This window comes from Podarcis bocagei (assembly GCF_964188305.1).
Source record: "Podarcis bocagei genome assembly, chromosome: Z".
NCBI lineage: Eukaryota > Metazoa > Chordata > Lepidosauria > Squamata > Lacertidae > Podarcis > Podarcis bocagei.
The window spans coordinates 4,948,234-4,969,304 of record NC_138140.1 but is presented as its reverse complement, the minus strand read 5'-3'; the positions used below and the strand labels follow the sequence as shown (position 1 = coordinate 4,969,304).

The following is a 21,071-nucleotide window of genomic DNA, read 5'->3' as shown; positions in this document are numbered from 1 at the left end:
CCCCTGATGCAGAGAATGCTTGACCAGATTTTTAAACATAGAACTGATAACTCATGTATTCTGAAGCAAATATGCTTAGGAACCTCGTTGGAGAGTATGCCTTGCCTTCTCATGTGTTCTCTGTTCTCATTTTAGTAAAGAGTTAGAAACACAGGAAGCTGCCTTATACCAAGTCAGACCAATGGTCCACACTCACTGGCAGCAGCTCTCCAGGGTTTCAGGCAGGAGACATTCCCAGCTGAGGAATGTTGGTGATTGGACCTGGGACCTTCTGCATGCAAAGTGAGTCCTTGATCACTGAGCTATGGTGATACAGGTTTCAACATTAATATGCTTAGTTGGTTACAAACCACCATTTATTACTTATTTGTTGTAAGCCACCAAGACAACTATGCTATGGGGTGGCATGCAAAGGCCACAAATAAATCAATTTTAAAACTGAAGCTTCTTCTTGCATGCTGCCTGCCCATAGTGATGAAGAAATGTTTCCAGTTCGCCAGCAAACCAGAATCAGAACCATGGCTTGAGATGCATTCTGAAAAACATGACTTGTACTCCATTGTTACAAGTAATGCTCCACCTACATAGGCTGCTGCATTAGGACATTTAGTTTTGGGTGCTGGGGCTGAGAGGATGGAAGATAAAAGCAGACAAGCAGCTCAAAATTATGTATTGGCCATTCCTTGTCTGGAAGCTCAAACCATGATTTGGGTTCTGATCTATGGTTAGCACAAACCAAGGTTTGATATGATATCTGAATTATGCCAGGCAAAACATCCACAAAATGAACAGTAGTTTTAAACGAGGCATTAGCAGCTGCAAAAATGGCACTCACTACAGGGAATCAGCAGCTGGATTTTTTGTTAAATAGGATATTATCTCTAGCTTTCATTTGATCATTTCTCTGTATGGCCTTACAGAACAAAGAAGCAAAAGAAAATGCAAGCAAGAGAAGTAGAGAGTTTATATTAACATGGATCATCTTTCTGCTGCGGTTTGATGTGCAAGGATTATAATGTAATTTCTGAAAGCCTTTGTTTTACTGATAAAAGTGTCAGACCGAACAAGCAATTTAAATTAAGTAGGAAGGAAGCTCTTTGATTAGAACTCCTAGTAATGAAATTGTTTTATTTTAGTACTGAAACAGCATCGTTTAAGAAGTAATCCTACACATCATACAAAGGTCATTCAAAACCCCTTATTACTGTACATCTCATAGCTGAAATATAACAAAGGCATACTAACACCCGGGAAATTATGTTTAAGCAAATCCAGAACTAGAATGAGAATAACTGGCTTGCAAAAATAAAAGAACACACAGAGTGCAGTCCTGCACCTCTTTACTCAGAAATCCTGCTGTATCCAGAGGGGACTTATCCCCAAGTAAATGTATCAAGAATTGCAGCCACGCTGTACAGGGGCTGAAGTAACCCAGCCACAACATGCGTGGCCATGGAGAATGGCTTTATTGAATCTGGCCATCAAAGAGTAGAAGTGGGACTGTGTTCCACCAAGACCCCTAGATCCTTTCCACATGTACAGTGGTACCTTGATTTTGGAACAGCTTAGTTCCCAAACAACTTGAAACTCGAATGCTGCAAACCCAGAAGTCAGTGTTCCAGTTTGCAAACTTTGCTTCGAAAGCTGAACGTGCTCTGATTTGAGTCCTGAGCTTCCGTTTTTACTGTTGCGCTGCTAATTTGCGTCCGCCCATTGCAATTGAAATCTTCTGTTTCCATTTTTACTGTTGTGCTGTTAATTTGTGTCCCCCCCATTGCAATTCAATTCTTCCATTTCCGATTGCAGTGTTCTGAGGTGATATTTGGAGCTTATATTTGGTGCTTTTGTTTTTGCTATTTATTTTGCGTTGGGTTTTTTTAGGCTTTTTCGGTTAATTTGTTTTTGTGACTGTGTGGAACCCAGTTCAGCTACTGACTGATTGATTGTGTGACTGAGGAAATGGATAAAAGCCTCCCATCCAAACAATGACTATCATCAGTGCAGATAAGAAAAGAATTTATTTTTTTTATCATCTATGGTACTGTTTTATTTTAGAGTACAGTACATTGATTATTGCTTTCATTTTATGGCTCAATGGTCTCGTTAGATCAGGGGTCGGCAAGGCTTACTGGCCATGGGCCAGATAACTCCCATGGAGATTGTCCGTGGGCCGGACCAGCACAGCATGATGCCGGAAATCACGTCTGCGCATGTCCGCACGGCCAGAAATCGCTTGTGCGCATGCCCAGATGCCGAAAATTGCACCTGCGCAGAAACGATTTCCGGTATCTGGGCATCCGCAGAAGTGATTTCCAGTATCTGCACGTGCACAGAGGCAATTTCCAGCGCCACTTAGTGAGTCCCCGCGTTGCACCGGTTTAGCGCCGCACACAGAGGACTCACCTAGCGGGCAGCTTGGTTTGGGGGCAGCTCGGGGGCTGGTAAAACAGTCTTTGTGGGCCGCATCCAGCCCATGGGCCACATGTTGCCGACCCCTGTGTTAGACAGTAAAATTCATTTTAAATTGCTGTTTTAGGGCTTGTTCTTAAAAGTCTGGAACGGATTAATCCATTTGCATTACTTTCTATGGAAAGCGCACCTTGGTTTTGGAACGCTTTGGTTTTGGAACAGACTTCCAGAACTGATTAAGTTTGAGAACAAAGACTGGCAATTACAGTAAGGTTTCCTTCCCTTCCAGATGGTCAGCATCACCCAGCCACCCAGAGTGCTGGGGTAACCCAGTCAGATTGGCTGCATATAAATAATAAAGTGTTGTTGTTCTTGTTCTTGTTGTTGTTAGTCAATCAGTGCTGACTCTTCCTCCAGGAGGACTTAAGCCTTTCCTGTATGCTCTACTCCTCTGCTGACCAAGAACCATGATTGAGGGGAACAAGACACTGAGGGCCTTATCAGTGGCTGCACCCAAATTATGGAACACCTGGGTAGTGCTTTTGCACTAGAAGGGTAGGATACAAATGTTTTGATATAAGTTTACTGCTCCAGTGAAAGGCTATGACAAACCTACAGCAACAGTATCAGTAAAACAATACCGATCCATATTATGAGCCAACATCCATGAGGTAAGAAAGAGGCTACCAGACACACCAACAAAGCAAACCCAACTTGATTTCAAATTAAACTTTTGAATCACCACAACTATTTAGTTATTTTATCACTCCTTTTTCCTGATTTCTTTTTGCAGATCTTTTTTAACAGCTAAGCCAACTGAGTTTAAAACTATTCAAAATAAAAAAAAGTTAAAATAGACTGCAGGGTTCAAGGACAGTCTTACTCATCACCATCTTCAACCAGAAAGCCAACAACTGCTTTAATGAATGAATAAATAAATTATATCTCATTTGCAGAAGCAAGTTATAAGAGATTTAAAAATACCTACAATTCGGTAGATGTCTTCATCGGGACCATCAAATTTCTGCTGCATGCGCTCTTCCAGGTAATATATGCGCAGTTTCAGGTTGAAATTCTCTTTTCGCAGCTCAATTATTTGCTATAACAAAAGAGAAATACCATGTGACATACATACTGTACCAATCCAGCAATATCATGTGAACAGGATGGAAACAAATGCTCTCATCAAGTTTATCCTGGAATATATAACAGTGCTAGGGAAAAATTTAAAAATGTTGAGAAAGTTCTGTGTTTTCCAAGACTACCTGTATAGCAGAAGTGAAAAAGACAGTCAGCCTACAGGCTACATTGCCTCCTAGGCAGCCTCCTGAGGGAAACATGCTAGTGGTGGGCAGAGCAACTAATATTAATTTTACCTTTGTTCTGCGGGCAAATTTCTATAGTTACTCATACAATTCTCTGTCTTGCATTCAGGCAAGTAACAGGCAGCACCAGTGATGAGTGTTGCCTGGGGAGAGGGAGCATGCTGAGATGGGGGTATGGCCTGGGAAGAGTCCCAAGGGCCTCAGAGAGAGAGACCTAGAGGGCCTCATTTGGCCCCTGAGCTTGAGGTCCCCACACCTGCTAAAGAGGGTGGACCAGAAACAATGTCACACAACCGTACTAAAAACAGTGTAACTGAAAAGATTTGGGGATCTCACCAATTCAGCTGCTACACAAAAATAACTTTGAGAGGTTTCATTGGAGATTCATCAATGAATTCTGTGTCATTATGAGCACACAAAAACTTAATTCATCATTAGCTCATGCACACACACACACACACACACACACACACACACTGTAACATGCGCCTCTCAAACAAGCAACTTCCTGCAACCAACACTGTGCTCCTACAGACATTTATTTGCCCCAAACAGAAACACCTACAATTAGTGCTATTTTTCTAGAAAAAGAGGTGCTGGAACTTACCATAAACACCTCCCTCGTTCTCTTATAATGGCAATGGTCCCATCTGAGAGGTGCTGGAACTAAGTTCCTGTGAGTTCCCCCTGAAAAAGCCCTGCCTACAATGCAAACTCTTACACAAATATGTGTGAGAGAACTAAAAAGTTGAGAATTTTTGGGCACATTGCCCAAGCAGTCTCACATATGAAAGAGAAGCTGATACTGCTTCCTGTGTGTTGAATTTGAGAGCAAGAGGTGTTTTTCAAAGGTTCCCATTGGAGTAGAATGCCCACAAGCTTCTGGACATCTGCCATCACATAGATCCCCGTGCTGTAGGTCTCATTTTCAATGCTTTGTTTAAACCAACAGCAAGAGTCCCATCCAAACAGCAGGAGAAACTCCTGCTGTTTCTTACCTTTCACCCTGCACAAATGGGAGAGCGCTCTGATTCTTCTCCTCAAAGTCCCCTGTTCATGCCAATTGGATGTGGGAGAGGGGATTGGTGATACTCATAAATAATGGTTAGCTACTAAGTCGACTGATCTTATATTCCTTAAAAAACGTTGTTGAGAAAGAACAAATTGGACTTGTGACTAAACACTGCAGTGTGGACTGTTCCTTTTCCGGATTCCAGCCAGCATGCCTTCTTACAGCATGCACCATTTCATTTCCCCTCCCCTTCTGGTTTTCTACCTGCTCTCCCCAAGAGGTAGTCAGCATTCTGTGGCAACCACAAAGCATGCTTGCAGGGTTCCTTGAGTTTTCTTTTTCTACCTATGCAAATTTCAGCGTTCCCAAAAGCCTACTTATGTGCATGGATGACACTGCTTTGACTGCATTAATGGATCCATACTTGGAAAGTGGCACACAGAACAGTGTTTGTGGTAGGAAACTGACAGAACCATTTTAGCCCAGAACAGACCATTCTCAGTGGGACGGGAGAGACAGGGGACAAGTAAATATATCTTCCTCTGAAGATTTTAAACATCAACTGCTTGCAGAAAAAAGGCAAACACAGTACCCTTAAGACTGTCTGCTGTCCCAGTGTCCTTCGTTGCTTGAGACTTAACCTTAACCCCCAGTGAAGGAGGGTAAAATGTCAGAAAATTGCATTAGACGGAAAAGAAAAACCTTTAATTTTTTCAAAAGAACAAGTTTCAAACATACATCCAAATAAAGCAATTGCCCCGTATCCCTGCTGTCTGCCAGATGCTTTCCAAATGGAGAAATCTAATGTTACTAATAAAATATTGATGTCCATGCTTCTGTATAATGAAAGGCTTAGAGCAGGTATAGAAGCTACAAGCAATCTTGCTTAAGACACACACAGACACACACACCAAATTCAAATGGGGCTTGGTGTGCAAACCAAACCCCAGGAGCTGCTCAGTGCAGCTTAACAAAGTAAAAGAGCTTCCACCACATTTGCAGGCCTCCTGCACAGGGCAGAAGGGCAAACAAATCACCACACAAACCTGAATGCTGCCACAGCAACAAAGGATCCTGGGCTTGGTCAGAAGGTCCCGTATTGGGGCTCTCCGCTGGTGGTACATATGCCTCTGGTTGCACTTCCTCAGTGGAGGACAAGCAGATCTGGGCTTAGACAAATCCAACCACCACCACTCAACCAAGCAAGGGGTAACTTCCGTATAAGATTGACAGGAAAGTGATAGTAATCCTTGTAAGACCTTGCTTATACGCTGAACTCAATGCAATCCTGAAGTAAACTCAGTTGTAAATTTTCAAAACCAGTAGATACTCTTAATTACCCAGAAACAATTCTGCCCATAGAAATATGCACCTAAAACTTTCCATACTTATTTATTTGTGAAATATCTACAAATACAAGCTGTATTTTCCCAGTACTGAAACTACTTTTGTAGATCAACTTAATATGTATGCAAGAGCACAGCAGAAGCTGTATGTGCAATATAGGGGAAGAATGGAGGACGTTAGGTTATTGTTTAGTCCCTTAACAGCACATTTGTAAATCCCCTTTTCCTCAGTATATTCTGAACAAGAAATGGTCTGCTTCAACCTACACACTTCACTGGGTGGCCAAAAGTCATTCACTCACATTTTCAAAGTCCTTCATGGTCCGTGCTCTAGTTGGTGACACTGTGTCTTCTGCCACATCTGGTAATGCTACAAGTTTCAAAAGACAAAGTTTATTCAGATTCCAGTAAATTTAACTTTTCAGCACTGTGCATACATCACCTTCAGTTAAGAAAGAAGAGAAACTAAAAAAGAAGTAGGTAGTCAGAGAGAGGATGGCAGCAACTTCAAATTCCAGTATTTGTAAGGGTTTTATTCTTTTAACAAGCCAACCAAGATCTGAAAAGCTACTTCAGGTGCTTAGGCATACACAGAAAGCTTTAGTGACTATTTTTCTTTACTTTGTAACATCACAAAACTATTTCTGAAACACCTTCATGGCCCAAATTGAAAAGGCAGTTTGCTATGCAGGATGGAGACAGGGTGATATTTGAGAAACAAAACACAAATTTCCCTTGGGCTGACAGAAATACTTGTGTGGTTTCTCAATTCCCTTGCCAGAATTATTCACCTGGGTTATGCAGCAAGCTACAAAGTGAATAAACTATAAATCCTGCAGCTGACAACAGTAATACAGAAGTTGCACTCATCTCTCAACAGCTCCTACATGGTTACCTGAGATTAGCCTTAACAAGATATTACACAGAACAGGGGTTGGGAGTGTATTATGACCATATTCTCTCATGTACAACATTACCAATGGTGTGGGTCTCATGTGTCAGTGGTGGGCGCAGCCAGAAGCAAAAGTAGACAAAACAAGTGTGACTCTAATTTTTCTTTAAGAAGACACATTCTAGCAACACAAAAGCCAGAGGTTCCTATAGCAAACACACTGCTACCCCACACCCCATCTCCCTCTATCCAGTAAAGCAAGAAGCATTACCACCACTGAAGAACATGTTCCATCCTAGCAAAAACACTAAAAGAGTGCAGAACAGGGCTGTTGAGGGTCACAAAAGTCAGACAGGGAGGCCTGGAGGGCTATATTTGGCATGGAGTGAAGTACTAGACCAGTGTTCCCCAAAGTGGGCAATACCTCCCCCTGAGAGGTGCTGGAACAATCCAGGGGACAGTAGTGGTCTTGGGTGCAATTGGGGGCATTGAATAAGGGGGCGGTGGAAGCAGAAAGAGAGGGGAGGAAATTGAAAACTGTACATGCTTCATCTGTTTTCTAATAGTGCTTACCGCCAGGTCAGGTGCCGTTGCGAGATGGTGACAACACCTCCCCTGGCAGTCATGTTGGAGGCAAGAGGTTTGCCAGGTTCGGGTGAACCCTTTTTGGCTTCACCCAGGCCTGAGAAGGTAGATCACAGCTGGCATGCCTATTTGCCTGCATCTTCCTGTTTGTTCAGCTAAAGAAGGTAGATTTCCGGGGGGGGGGGGGGGGGTTGCTGAGTAATTTTTTTTCTGAAATTTTTTTCCCCTGAAAAGGGGTAAAAGGTAAATGTAAAAGGGACCCCTGACCGTTAGGTCCAGTCGTGGCCGACTCTGGGGTTGCGCCGCTCATCTCGCTTTATTGGCTGAGGGAGCCGGCGTACAGCTTCCGGGTCATGTGGCCAGCATGACTAAGCCGCTTCTGGTGAACCAGAACAGTGCACGGAAACGCCGTCTACCTTCCCGCCGGAGTGGTACCTATTTATCTACTTGCACTTTGACATACTTTTGAACTGCTAGGTTGGCAGGAGCAGGGACCGAGAAATGGATACTCGCCCTGTCACGGGGATTCGAACCGCTGACCTTCTGATCAGCAAGTCCTAGGCTCTGTGGTTTAACCCACAGTGCCACCCGCATCCCCTAAAAAGGGGACAGTAGGCCAAAAATGTCTGGGAACCTCAGCAATTGCATAGAAGGAACTGAAATGCACCAAAGTCTACATTTGAAATTTCTTTCCCATCCCAAGTTTTGCTTTCTGTACACACAGACCTAACCAATGAATTAAAAAAGGAGAAGGTAAGTGGCATTCCTATAGCTTTACCTCCATCACCTCCCAGACGAATTCGGACTTCATCTCCCGATACATCAAGAAGTTTGGCCATATTCACACTAGGAAGAAGCAGGAGAATTCACTTGTGGAAAGCTTTTAGAAGTCAGATTCATCAATGCAGTATCTCTCACATGTACATTTCCCAAATTTAGTTGGGATCACTCAAAATCATACATAAAACAGGAAATGTGGGGAAGAATATTTCCCCAGTGTTTTATTTTTTCACAGAAAATTTTGTTCTCAAAGTTCACTTGTAATAGTGGGACATACCAAATGCAAATATAATATTTGGGAAGCTTGGCAGTTTGAAAATTTTCATCTTTCTTTACTTAAATACAAGCAAAATAAGCATGCTAAATTAGAACACTCTCTAGGGCACCAGAAATTTCCCCAGTGCAAATACAAAGTTTTCTTTGTCTAATGTGCATAGGAAAAAAATTCAGAAAACTCACACCACTGCTTCTGCAAAGCAAGACTTGAGACAGGAAATCTCAACTTGATTGCAAGAAGGTGCTTTTGAGTCACAAAAAAAGCAGCTGGCACCCAGTTAGTTTGAACACTGTTCACAACTTATTTTGGAGTACAGCACCAAGTTTTTGTGAGAGTACCTTTCCAGTTCCAAATGATATTATTGGCAACCTGCTTAAGAATACTGTGCACCAAAGGAAGCAACAGTCATGGCACATCATAGAGTGCAAAGTGCTTCAAGAAGCATGTGAGTTGGAGAGGTCCAATGTGCCCAGTCAGTTCCTTTTGTCTAGATATGTTTCCAATGTGAAGTATCTGGACCACATGGCTATTGCATCACATGGGACACAGAGCTCCTCTTATGTTCTTAGTGCACTACAGTAATTGCTTGAGAAACAATGGACAAGGACTCCCCTACCTCTGGCCTTTCTGGAGGCATCTACTATAACCAAGGTTGGAAACTTGACGCTGGGTAGGCCTTTGGTCCAATTGGATACGGCTCTCTTTACATTCATAAGATTAAACCCAAAGTAGCTAGAGTTGCCATCTCTCATCTCTCTCTCTCAATAAAAACAAATAAATTTTTGGATCTTAAGCTTTTTCAAGCCTGGAGAGAAGCATTAGTCACTTATTAAATGTTTCAAAATCAAGCTCCCTTCAGACCCAGTTTCCCCTTTCTGCAGACTGGCATCAACAGCAGAGAAAATAGGTAACCTGTGGGAAAATCCTTGGAGAACCACACACACACAGAGAGAGAGAGAGAGAGAGAGAGAGAGAGAGAGAGCGCTTTTACTTGTTTTAAAAAACTGTTTAGGACGAAGCCTTGGAGTAGGTGCAAAGAGGTGAAAGAATTAGTAATTTGACCATGTTGTTGCGTGCTGGACCCAGGCTGCAATGCTCATCATGCTTGCTTGTTAGCAATCTATTTCTACACCTGAGTCAGGAGGTGGCTGACAGCCTTAATGGCAATTTGCCTCTGAGGCTGGAGGCTCCACTGAACTCTTCTGGACAATACCAACATTGTGGGTGCAAAAATTTGCCTAGTCTCCTTCAAAAGCCATACAAAGAGTCACACCCCCACAGACCTGCTCCCACTAGTGGAAAAGAGGGTTACATATCCCCCTCCACCCACCAAACCATCTTTGGTAGCACACACCCGCTTTTCCAGTAGCAAAAATACAATAGTGGAGATAATGGATTCAGCAACAAACCACTGGTGTGTGGGTATGTGATTTTTAAAAAAACACAGTGGAAGAAAAAGATATTTTTCCAAGAGGGGTCTTAACAAAAGGCATTAAGGGTCGCCAGCCACAGGTAACACCGATGAGTGGGGGACAGGGGCAGTGGCCCTTAATGCCCTCTGTCAAGCTCCCTCCCCACTTGGAAAACAATCATTTTCATCTCACTAAAGTGGGGGGGGGGTCATTAAAACCAGGGCGGATTTGATTTAAATCAATTCGATTTAAAACACGATTTAAAACACTAGTCAAGAAGACTTGATTTAAATCATTTTTTTACAGAAAGACTCATTCTTGCTGGTATAATCTTAATATTTACAACCAGATGAAGGTTTCTTTTCTGAAATAATAAATTTTCAGAGTAGTTTTTACAGTTATATCAAAAATTACTGATTTGGTTATGCTATTAGAAATACATGAGACAGATAATTATGGAATTATTGTGAGGTTTACTAAGTTAACTGTTTATATTTGGACAACTTTTCTGCTGTACTATATTGGAAGAAGAAAAACAAACATTTCCTTAATAACAATTTAAACAATTTAACTAAAACAATAACATTATAGCATATGTATCCATGTTTGTTAACTCATGTGGTTAAACATTTCTTTAAAAAATACCTTAGACTGAGTTTTAGCACACATGAAAAACTTAAATCCTTATTTCCTGATGAACAGCCTTTGGACTATAACGTAACTTAAACAGAAAACTATCTTTAGAAAGATTTTTCCTCCAAAAGCATTTTATTTTAAAAATCCGATTTTAATTTTTAAAAATCCGATTTTAATTTTTAAAAATCCGATTTCAATTTTTAAAAATCCGATTTTAATTTTAAAAAATCCTTTTCATCCACCCTGATTAAAACACATACACATTCCTTGCCAACACACACCTCTCCCACTGCCTTCCCCTGCAGCAATAGCCAATCATTTGATGCCCTTTCAGATGCCCTCCCCCAAGGCGATGCGCAGATACACTGCCTCTGAGGATGGAGGCTCCACTGTACTGTAACAAGGAACAACAGTGTGGGAGAGGAAGGGACGGAGAGGGGAAGAGAGTGGTACTGGCCTTGAATGCCTTCTCTTCGGTCATGCCCCCACCTCTAAGGAATATTTTTTTTCCTCCCACACCGGGGGGGGGGGTATTAAATCTCTCTCTCTCTCACACACACACACACACCTCTTTTCACGCCCGTGCAAACACGCCACGGGTAGTAAAGGGTCAGAATTAAACTCCAACTCGCCCTCGTCCTCCTCCTCCACCCCCCTCCCTCCATCTAACGGTTCTAACTGTCTCCGCCTCCCTCGCGAAGGTACCTGCCGCTGAACTCCAAGGGCAAGGTGGGGTCTTCCCCCGGCAGCGAGTCCATAGCTGGAAACACGGGAGAGAGAGGTGAGGAGGGGCGAGCAGGCGAGCGGCTGCTGCGACTTCCCCGGCGGCGACCCGGGCTGTTATTGTCCGAGTTTGGCGGCTGGCTCGGAATTCAAACGGCCTCAGCGGCGCCCCCCGCCATCTTGATGAAGCCGCGAGAGACGCCCTGGCAAAAGCTGCGCAGTTAACCCTATGGCCTGCCGCCATCTTTCCCTGCCTACTTCCATTGAGAGAGGGCGTTTTGAGCGCCATCTTTGTTAAGGGAATTATGTGGCACGTCGCAGCCGATAGGCGGGTGAATGCAAAAGCGGGATTTTTTTCGGTGGGGCGGAAGCTGAGCCGTCATATTTGTTCCGGGTACGCGGCGCATGCCGGCAGGAAGCGACGACACGATACGGGCATTTTTTTTCTCCAGGAAGAGGCGTGGCATGTGGGGGGAGGGGTGATTGAGGCAATCTGGTCCTGAGAAGCAGCAGGAGAGGAAATAAAAGCGGGAAATATTATTTTCTCTCCTGCCGAAGCAATACATTCAAAATACATTTAATTAGAGTTGGGAGGGATTCCGATGGTCATCTAGTCCAACCCCCTGCAAGGCAGGAATCTTATCTAAAGCATCCATGCATAACTGTCAACTTTCCCCTTTTCTTGCGAGGAATCCTATTCGGAATAAGGGAATTTCCCCGAAGAAAAGGGAAACGTTGACAGCTATGCATCCATGACAGTTGGCCTTCAAGGAAGGAGAGCCCACCACCTCTTGTGGGAGTCCGTTCCACTTTCGAACAGCTCTTAACCTCAGAAAGCTCTTCCTGTGGTCCAACATCCTGACCACTACACAATACTACCAGTTCTTTGTTTCTTAATAATAAAAAACACTGATCACAATGCTCAAGTCTCCAAGTAACCTTTCTCTATTATTATTATTATTATTATTATTATTATTATTATTATTATTATTTTATTATTTATACCCCACCAATCTTAAAACAAGATGTCACCATACAAACCATTAACTCGGTTATGTAGTTCTCTTTTACTATGCAAAGGCAGAAGTGTTATTTCCTAACTTGCTAATATGTTGTAATTAATATTATTAAAGATTTTTGGGGTTACAAAAGTACATGCATTGTCTCTATTTTCAGGTCGTAGAGGCTTTTCTACAAATAAGTTACATGAGACATTATACAGTATAAGGTTGGGGGAGAAGGGGGGAGGGTGTTAATAATAATAATAAAAATAAATAAATAAATAAATAAATAAATAAATAAATAAATAAATAAATATTTATATCCCACCCTCCCCAGCCAAAGCCGGGCTCAGAGCTGCTAACAACAATAAATGTACATTCTTTTACTTAATCCAAGCATCGCTTGGATAGGTTCCCTTTCTATTGGTTTTTATTTTCTCTTGGCAGTGGGAGGGGACAGGGCATTGCTGATTAGCTACAGTGAGATTTGTCTGCGTGGGGGGGGGATGGATTGTTGGGTCAAGTTATCCTTACAGATTTGTAAGCAGTTGATGGGTTCTTGTTATCTTGTTGGGCATGTAATAAAGGGGAGCCATACCAGGGTGAAGGTGTCCTTGTCTTTTTGTCCCCATGTCGGTTTCAGTCTGCTGGTTAGCTTTTCTAGTAAGGTTGTTTCCCATACGATTTGGTACCAGTGGTCCGTGTTCACTCCTGACAGGTCTTGTTTCACTATTTAATGATTTCCAACATTTCATGCAAAGCAGCAGTGTTTTACATATACATGTAAAGGTAAAGGTAAAGGTACCCCTGCCGGTACGGGCCAGTCGTGTCCGACTCTAGGGTTGTGCGTCCATCTCACTTAAGAGGCCGGGGGCCAGCAGCGTCCGGAGACACTTCCAGGTCATGTGGCCAGCATGACGAAGCTGCTCTGGCGAGCCAGCACCAGCGCAGCACACGGAAACACCGTTTACCTTCCCGCTATAAAGCGGTACCTATTTATCTACTTGCACTTAAGAGTGCTTTCGAACTGCTAGGTGGGCAGGAGCTGGGACCGAATGACAGGAGCTCACCCCGCCGCGGGGATTCGAAGCACCGACCATGTGATAGGCATGTCCTAGGCACTGAGGTTTTACCCACAGCGCCACCCGCGTCCCTACTGTACATGTACATGCACTGACATTCAATTTCACGAGTTTCTTCAAACATCTCTAGTTTTGTTTAGCATTAAGAAGTCTCTCTTCTACACCTCCAGCTGCTACTTTCAATGGGTTATAAGAATTCCAAGGTCTCAAATATAGATAAATGTTCATAAATGCAGAAGATAAACACACATACATAAACCACATGTCTGAAATAGTACAGGAGAGCAATCCTGAAGCCCTCTTGATTCTTTAAACTTCTTTTGTTGACCACCATTTTTAAGTTCAGAATAGAGTAGTTGCTTCGAAAGATGATAATCAGGCATCTGAACAACATGACCAGTCCAATGAAGTTGATGTTGAAGAGTCATTGCTTCGACACTGGTGATCTTTGCTTCTCCAGTACACAAGGGGCATTATCACAATTAAGGACCAAATGGAGAGGCTTGGAGGACCACATCCCCCCAACACATACACACACATCTAACACCTGAGGCTTGCCCTCACCCCCACTTTAGCAGAAATCTGGACCCCTCCAACTGTGATTCTATATATTTTACCACAGCATCACAGGGCTATGATAGAGGTGGTGAAACAGTATCGTTTTGAAGCAGTTAAATACTTCCCTGCCACTAATAAGATCAGCATTGTTTCAGCCTTATTTCAATTAGCCGCACATTTCAGGAGATTAAACCATTCTTAAACCATTTGACCAGCAAATTGTTATTGGCAAGGTTCCAGTACTACAAAGAATCAGTATCAATGTTGTGAGTTTTTGCAGTTTAAATAATAATAATAAAGTTGTCTGGTCATTAAACCAGCATCTGTTGAAGGGATAAAATGTGAACTCTGAAGATGTTAAAGTTTGAGCTACAGAGGCCTGCTTCTAGGATTAGGATTAGTTCTAGTCTCTCATGCTTTGGATGGGACTCTGACTAAATAAGCATATGGTGTCTGGAAGCTAGCTAACAGAGGGAAGACAATCCTGAATTATCCAGGCACCATTATTTTTGTGGAGTGGGATTGAAGTAGAAGGCAGGAGCAGAGTGGGCCACTTTTTCTACTGTTCTGCACTCCTCAGTTTGGAGTGGAGAGCCAATGCACGGGCAGGACAAATAGGGTTTAAATACCTTTGGATGGGGAACACAGTGGCTTTGTACATAAGAGCATAAGCAGTGCTCTGCTAGGTCAGGTCAACGACATCTAGCCAGCATCCTGTTCTCACAACAGCCAACCAGATGTCTCCAGGGAGCACATAAGCAGGACCTGAATGCAGTAGCACTCTCCCAATTTGTGATTCCCAGGAACTGGGATTCAAAGAGATACTACCTCTGACAGTGGAGGGGCAGCATATTCATCATGGCTAGTAGTAGTAATTTGCTTTATTCACAAATGTACAGAACACAGTGGGGGCAAAAGGGTAGCTTTTCGGCGGCAGCAGCAGATCCAAGAAGAACTTGTGAAGACATTCTGTAGCTCTGCCTCCATCCCACAAAAAAATGTTTCAGCTAACAGCAGCTAGAAAGACTTGGCATCTCTGCTTTTCTGTATGTTCACACTAGTGTTTCTCTCTTGCATGTGCATATATAAACACATCTTCCATCAGCTTCAGGGGCGTCACTTCCTCCCATCCCTCTAGAGCAGGGATGTGAGTACCAGGGCCGTCTTTAGCAGATGCAGCGCTGGGGTGCAAATATCTGCTCAGCACCCCCAAATAGTGGGGGGGGGGTGAATCTGTGCACTGCCAGCCATGGGGGGGGGGTTTACAACTCTCCCCCATGCCACTGCAGGAGAGCAATCCTTGCAGAGGCTTGGGAAGGAAGCTGCAAGCCTGCCAGCCATCTAGTTGGCGGGGCACAGCTTCCATCCTAAGCCTCTGTGGAGATCGCTCTCTTCCCACGGAGGCTTGGGAGGCAAGCTCCACGCCCGCCAGCCTTATGGTTGGTGGGGCACAGCTGGCAGGCATGCAGGGAAAGGGGAGGCTGCCGGCAAAGCTGCACAGCTCCCCCACTCGCTGGGGCACCCCTGAGAGGCCAGCACCCTGGCACAATGCACCACTAAGCCCTATGGGAAAGACGGCTCTGGTGAGTACCCTTTCCAGTTCCAGGGTAGCAATCCCTTCTGGGCAACCTTCTGGGAGCCACATGTCAGCAGTGGGCATGGACAGAGACAAAGTGGACAGAGCAATGAGTTTAAGTTTTACGTGGCCAGTTTCTACACACACTCACACACCCTTCTCTCTCCACCAAGGCAAGCAAGAGGCATCATCAGAGATTAAGGATACAATCCAACCAGGCAAAAATTCTCAAGGAGGGTCTGAAGCAGGGCTGGTGAAAGGTGTGGCCGGGGAGGAATTGTAGTCTAGGGAGAGCCCCAATGGTCAGCTAGAGGTCTGGAGGGACACATTATCCCCCTGAACCTGAGATTCACCACCCCGATTTAAAATGTCTGCAGAAGCTGTATATGACCCATTCACAGGTTTTATTTAAAAAAACAAAACAAAGGCAAAAGCCAAACTGGAATAGATACAAATTATATACATTTTATTTTAATTCATTTTAAATAACACTTTTCAGTATAAATTCCAACATATATTCTGATCATACATTTGATCCCTCCCATCGCGCGCACACCCCCCCCCCCCAGCCATTTATCAAATAAAGCTCAACATATGCTCAGAAATCAGGGGCATAAATTATGGCTGGTGGATTGTCCTTGGGGACAGTGAGTTCAACTTATATTCAATTCAGTAGCCCAAACCTTGCTATATGATTTGGAGATATAAGCAGTTGAGTTTTCAGATGTTTTGAATGCTTTTGAAGTTTAGGTTGCTGCAGTACAGAAATTTTATTTCAGGATATTTTTGTCTTAGGTTCTCTGTGTTAAATTATTGCTGTGGCTTATTATATCTCTTTTGTTTGGCGTACATTTAAAGCATATGGCTTCCCAAAAAGAATCTTGGGAACCAAGAACTTCACTAAGCTACAATTCCCAGCACCCTCAACAAACTACAGTTCCCATGATTCTTTGGGGGGAAGCCATATGCTCTGAATGCACTTTAAATGTATGGTATGGATGTGACCAATGAGTTGGAATAAAATTTCAGGGCAAAAAGGTCTTGGCCAACCATGCTTCTGAGATCATCATACCTGTTTCATAAATTTAGCATATTTTTTGGCCTGATCTAATGCAGTGCCTATTTCACTACACAATTCATGCTGCCTCTCTACAGTTAAATTTCATGCAGTTATTTCTAGCTATGGTAGTTCATTAGATTCTATTTTTTAAAAAAGAACAAACACTGGCCTGCTGTTTCTGTTTGGACACGAAGTGCATCCAAGTGTGGTTATGGAGCAGCATATGCAGAAGAGGCAAAACTTGTCACTGGGTAGATCATTGAGATTACATTTGCCTTCACCCAAACCAGCTATGGCATAGATTGACATGGCTCAAAGTCATTAGTTTAAGATCATAACCAGAGCAAGATGAAAGGACCGTAAGCCTTTGGCCACCATGGGTAACTTACAGTTCCTTCAGTCTTCTCCATTCACACCAGGCAACAGTATCACTTCCTTGAATCTGAGTAGCATCACATAGGGGTACATACATACTATACTACAATACCCCCACAAAAAATGGTTTAACTTCTAATGGATTCTCCTAAGGAACTCTGGAAGCCTGGGCAGAGTGCACTGAATTCTCCTTTAGAAATGCCAAAACGTATCCAGAGTACAGCAATAGGCCTTCTATGGATGGGGAACCTCCCAGAAGTAGTTTACTCCCGCACTCATGAGCCCCAGCCAACATGGCAAATAGTGTAGGACAATGGGAGCTGTAATCCAACTGCATCTGGAGGGCCACAGGTTCCCCATCCCTGATATATACTCTCAAACTGTTGCTTCTAAAATTTTCACAATGCTGAAACACCACCCACTGTTCGGTGGTTCCATTATTACACGTCACAGGTTTGATAGGTTGGCATACTCTCGCCATGGTAGACATTTGTGCGTGGAACTCACTTAAGATGAGCTGGGTTTCACATCCATGAAATGCGCCCAAATGCTCAAAACATGCACTCATCTGTCATATGTTTTAAGAGCTGAAACCAGGGATTCTTTGGAAGATTCCTCCCTAATGCTGGTCCGTTAAGACAGGGATGTGGAAACCTGTGGCCCTCTGGATGTGGTTGGACTCCAACTCCCACCAGCCCTAGCCAGTATCACCAATGGACAGGTATGATGGGAGCTGTAGTCCAGCAACCACTGGAGGGCACCAGGTTCCATGTCCCTAGTTTCCAGCAATTGGCAACTGGTGTTCAGATTCTTGGACCGAAGTCCTTCCTAGCGCTACCCAACAATGCCAAAGATTGAATCTGGGACCTTTGGTCTCCTTATATGTAGGCTGCAGTAGAAGATATTTGACCTTCTGGACTTTCAAAGGTTTTTTTCTATGCAAGAAATGGGGGGAGCCTGAGATTCTCCAGATGTTACTGGATTCCAACTCCCACCTGCCCCAGCCAGTATGACCAAAGTTAGGGCTGTGAGTTCATAAAATTGTAGAGCAGGAAGGGGCAAGGGTATAGTCCAGCCCCCTGCAGTACAGGAATCTTTTGCCCAACATAGGGCTCAAACCCATGACCCTGAGATGATGAGTCTCATGGTCTAATGACTGAGCTATCAATCATGAATTGTAATTCAGCAGCAGCATCTGGAGTGCCACAGGTTCTACATCCCTGCCTAAAGAGGTCAGAATCCATAGTAGCACCATATCCTTGTTAGGACTAGCTAAGAAACAAGAACACCCCCCTTATGATGCAGGCCAGCTTTCCTCAACTTAGAGCCTTCTAGATGTCTTTGAACTCCAGTTCCCACTGACTGTGAGCATTGGCCATGCTGGCTGGGACTAATGGGAGTTGTACTATGAAACACCTGGAAGCACCAGGTTGGGGGAGGCTAATGAGAGTTTACAGTGCATATGAAGTGAAGTTTCCCACAGACATATGCAGAAAATAATTTTTTATTACACTATTTAATGTAAGAGTGCAAATTGGAAGGGTGGTACCTTATTATTTTCCCTCCAGAATCCTTTGCAGTGAAACCAGGACAGCTAAACCCATTTACACGCAATATGGTCAGTTCCTTGTTGGGATCCACGCTAGCTCTGGGAGACTGGGAAGGGTTGAAAGGAGCAGATAAGACTTTGCAAAGCCATCAAGGAAAGGAAAGGAAAGGAAAGGGAAAGGGAAAGGGAAAGGGAAAGGAAAGGAAAGGAAAGGAAAGGAAAGGAAAGGAAAGGAAAGGAAAGGAAAGGAAAGGAAAGGAAAGGAAAGGAGGAAAGGAAAGGCAGCTTTAAAAACAAATCAAATATGGAAGGTTGATATAGGGTGGAACATTTGAGAGATAACAGTTGGTTTCAAGTAGAGAAGGTGATAAAAATTGACACACACTTTTTCCAGTGGAACACTTAAATACATAGTGTTCTCTCCTGCAAACTCCCACACTTGTTCTTTTGAGGACTGATTCAGCTTCCTGCATGCGCCCACCCACCAACCCCACTCGCAGGAAGCAAGCATGCACATTCAATGGCCGCCTCAATATTGTTATTGCAGGAAGGATTGAAGTGCCTGCTGGAAAATTTAGATTTGTGGAATTAAAGTGGATTCAAGCACTCTGTCCTCAACTGCACAGGCTGCCTTAGGAGGGACTGTCCACGTGGCGCATACAATTCTCCCCAGTCCTCAGTATCCGCCACCTGACAGGGGCACACTTTGGTAATCTTTTGTAATATGGCACCGTGTGACACCAAAATTTGGCACCCCAACTGGATCTTCTTAATCATAGATCTTCTCAATTTTACACCCTCTCGGCTTGGCACCCTGGGCAGGGGAACTGCCCGCACCACCTTAAATCCAGCACTGTACCTGAGGTGGCTGGCTCCCTCCGCCTAATAGCAGAGCTGACCCAGCTGACCCAAGACATTGTGCTGCCTGAGGCAAATGGTAAGAAAGCACCTCCCTCCCTGTTCCACCTAGAGAAGCCAACTGTACTGGAGCTGAATCTGATTTTATATTTATTTATTATTATTATGAATTAAATTTGTATATCGCCCTATACCCACAGGTCTCAAGACTGATTTCAACACCAATGACAGGGCAGTATCTGCCATTGCACCTGAGAGGAGAAGCCTGGCTTCTGCCCTTTAGCACTTCACTGCTGCTTCCCACCTTGCACGTGCTGCCTCACTGTGCCTACTAGAACAGCCAGCCTTGATCATCCATGTTCCCACTTGGTGCTAAGAATTTCAATGTGGCAAAAAGTTGACATCAATTTAGAAGGATCATTGGATAGAGGAGAGAGCTATATGTCATGTTATGTACTGAGTTGAATAGGATCCAAAAGGCAGCAGTCTGATTGGTCCTAGAACAATAGGATTCAGAATGCTGCAGTCTGAGGTGGCGGTGTTGTGGAGCTGTGTGTGGCAGTCAGCTCAGCGGGATCCCATCCCATCCACATTGCCAGTGAAATATACTCAGAGTCGAGAGTGGATTTTATGCTCTTTATTCAGCTCATAGTGGTGAGGAGAAAAATGGAAGTTCCCCCAGAATGTCTGCTTTATATACATTATTTACACAGTGGGTCCCACAGGATTAGCTAATTCTGGGAATCACCTGTAGGCCAATCAGGTTGCGGATTCACTTCCACCTGGAGCTGGATTGGGTGGCTCCTGTGGACCAATCAGACTGCTGCATTCTGAACCCTATTGTTCTAGGACCAATCAGACTGCTGCCTTTTGGATCCTATTCAACTCAGTACATAACATGTCATTTCCCCACCACTGGAGAAGAGCCTGATCCTGCTCTTGTACAAAACCAGGAGCCCCAGACAGGTTGTCATTGACAGCCCAATGAGATTCCAGAGAGTGTCTGCAATGCAGAATCTGTAAAGCCCACACAGAACCGAAACTGACTTTCCACACTTCAACAGATGCAACCCATTTTTGAATGTATGTCCCGCTATCCTCCATCAACACAAGTGGGTGTGTCACAGTTGTGTGGGCAAAAGAAGGACAAAATACCTTAGCGTGCCTTTTGGGGAACCTATTTCAAAAGTTCAATCCTTCCCCCACGCACACACATTTGCACTAAAACAGTTTTTGGTAATGTCAGCAAAAAGATGAACAATATAAACATACTTGTAAAAATGGTGCTGACTGGAAAGCTATACCAAAGCAAAGAGGTGTAATTTTAAACAGTTTGATTGGTTCTTGTGCTGTGGATGAAGAGGTAGAGAACTCTGAATGAAAGAGGGTTCCAGGGACTGGCAGAAGACTGAGGAGTGGGGAGATGAGATATGCGGGCAGAAGAGACAGAGAGGGAGCATGATCAAAGGGGGGGGGCATTAATGGGGGGGTTCTGTGCCACCTGTGAGCAGTGGCGTAGCGTGGGGAGTGCAGGGGGGGCCGGCCGCACCGGGCGCAACATCTGGGGGTTAGGGTTAGGGGGCGCAAATCCACGGGTTAGGGGGCGCAAATCCAC

At 43.9% G+C, this 21,071-nt stretch overlaps 2 protein-coding genes and 1 long non-coding RNA gene across 8 annotated transcripts in view; 1 reads left to right on the top strand and 2 right to left on the bottom strand.

Moving 5' to 3' along the window:
• CDK5RAP2 (CDK5 regulatory subunit associated protein 2) overlaps positions 1–11,552 on the bottom strand; it is a 142,585-nt gene extending 131,033 nt beyond the window's left edge. For 3 of the 5 annotated variants that reach the window (XM_081179600.1, XM_081179602.1, XM_081179601.1), the window contains exons 1-4: positions 10,956–11,008; positions 8,348–8,415; positions 6,395–6,462; positions 3,398–3,508 (exon numbers count right to left, since the gene is read on the bottom strand). In XM_081179600.1, coding sequence (XP_081035726.1) covers positions 3,398–3,508; positions 6,395–6,462; positions 8,348–8,415; positions 10,956–10,993 — 285 coding nt within the window. In that variant the 5' untranslated portion in view covers positions 10,994–11,008. Of the gene's footprint in view, positions 1–3,397; positions 3,509–6,394; positions 6,463–8,347; positions 8,416–10,955; positions 11,009–11,242; positions 11,348–11,379 lie in introns of those variants that run through there. The other 2 variants (XM_081179603.1, XM_081179604.1) reach the window with 2 other exon arrangements.
• Positions 1–21,071, top strand: part of LOC308579109 — a 262,636-nt gene that overhangs the window by 216,568 nt on the left and 24,997 nt on the right. The window lies entirely within an intron of this gene.
• The window catches only part of MEGF9 (multiple EGF like domains 9), an 87,753-nt gene continuing 82,741 nt past the window's right edge, over positions 16,060–21,071 (bottom strand). The window contains exon 7 of one of the 2 annotated variants that reach the window (XM_081179737.1): positions 16,060–20,948. The gene's annotated coding sequence lies outside the window, so the exon portion shown is untranslated. Of the gene's footprint in view, positions 20,958–21,071 lie in introns of both variants that reach the window. The other variant, XM_081179736.1, reaches the window with a different exon arrangement.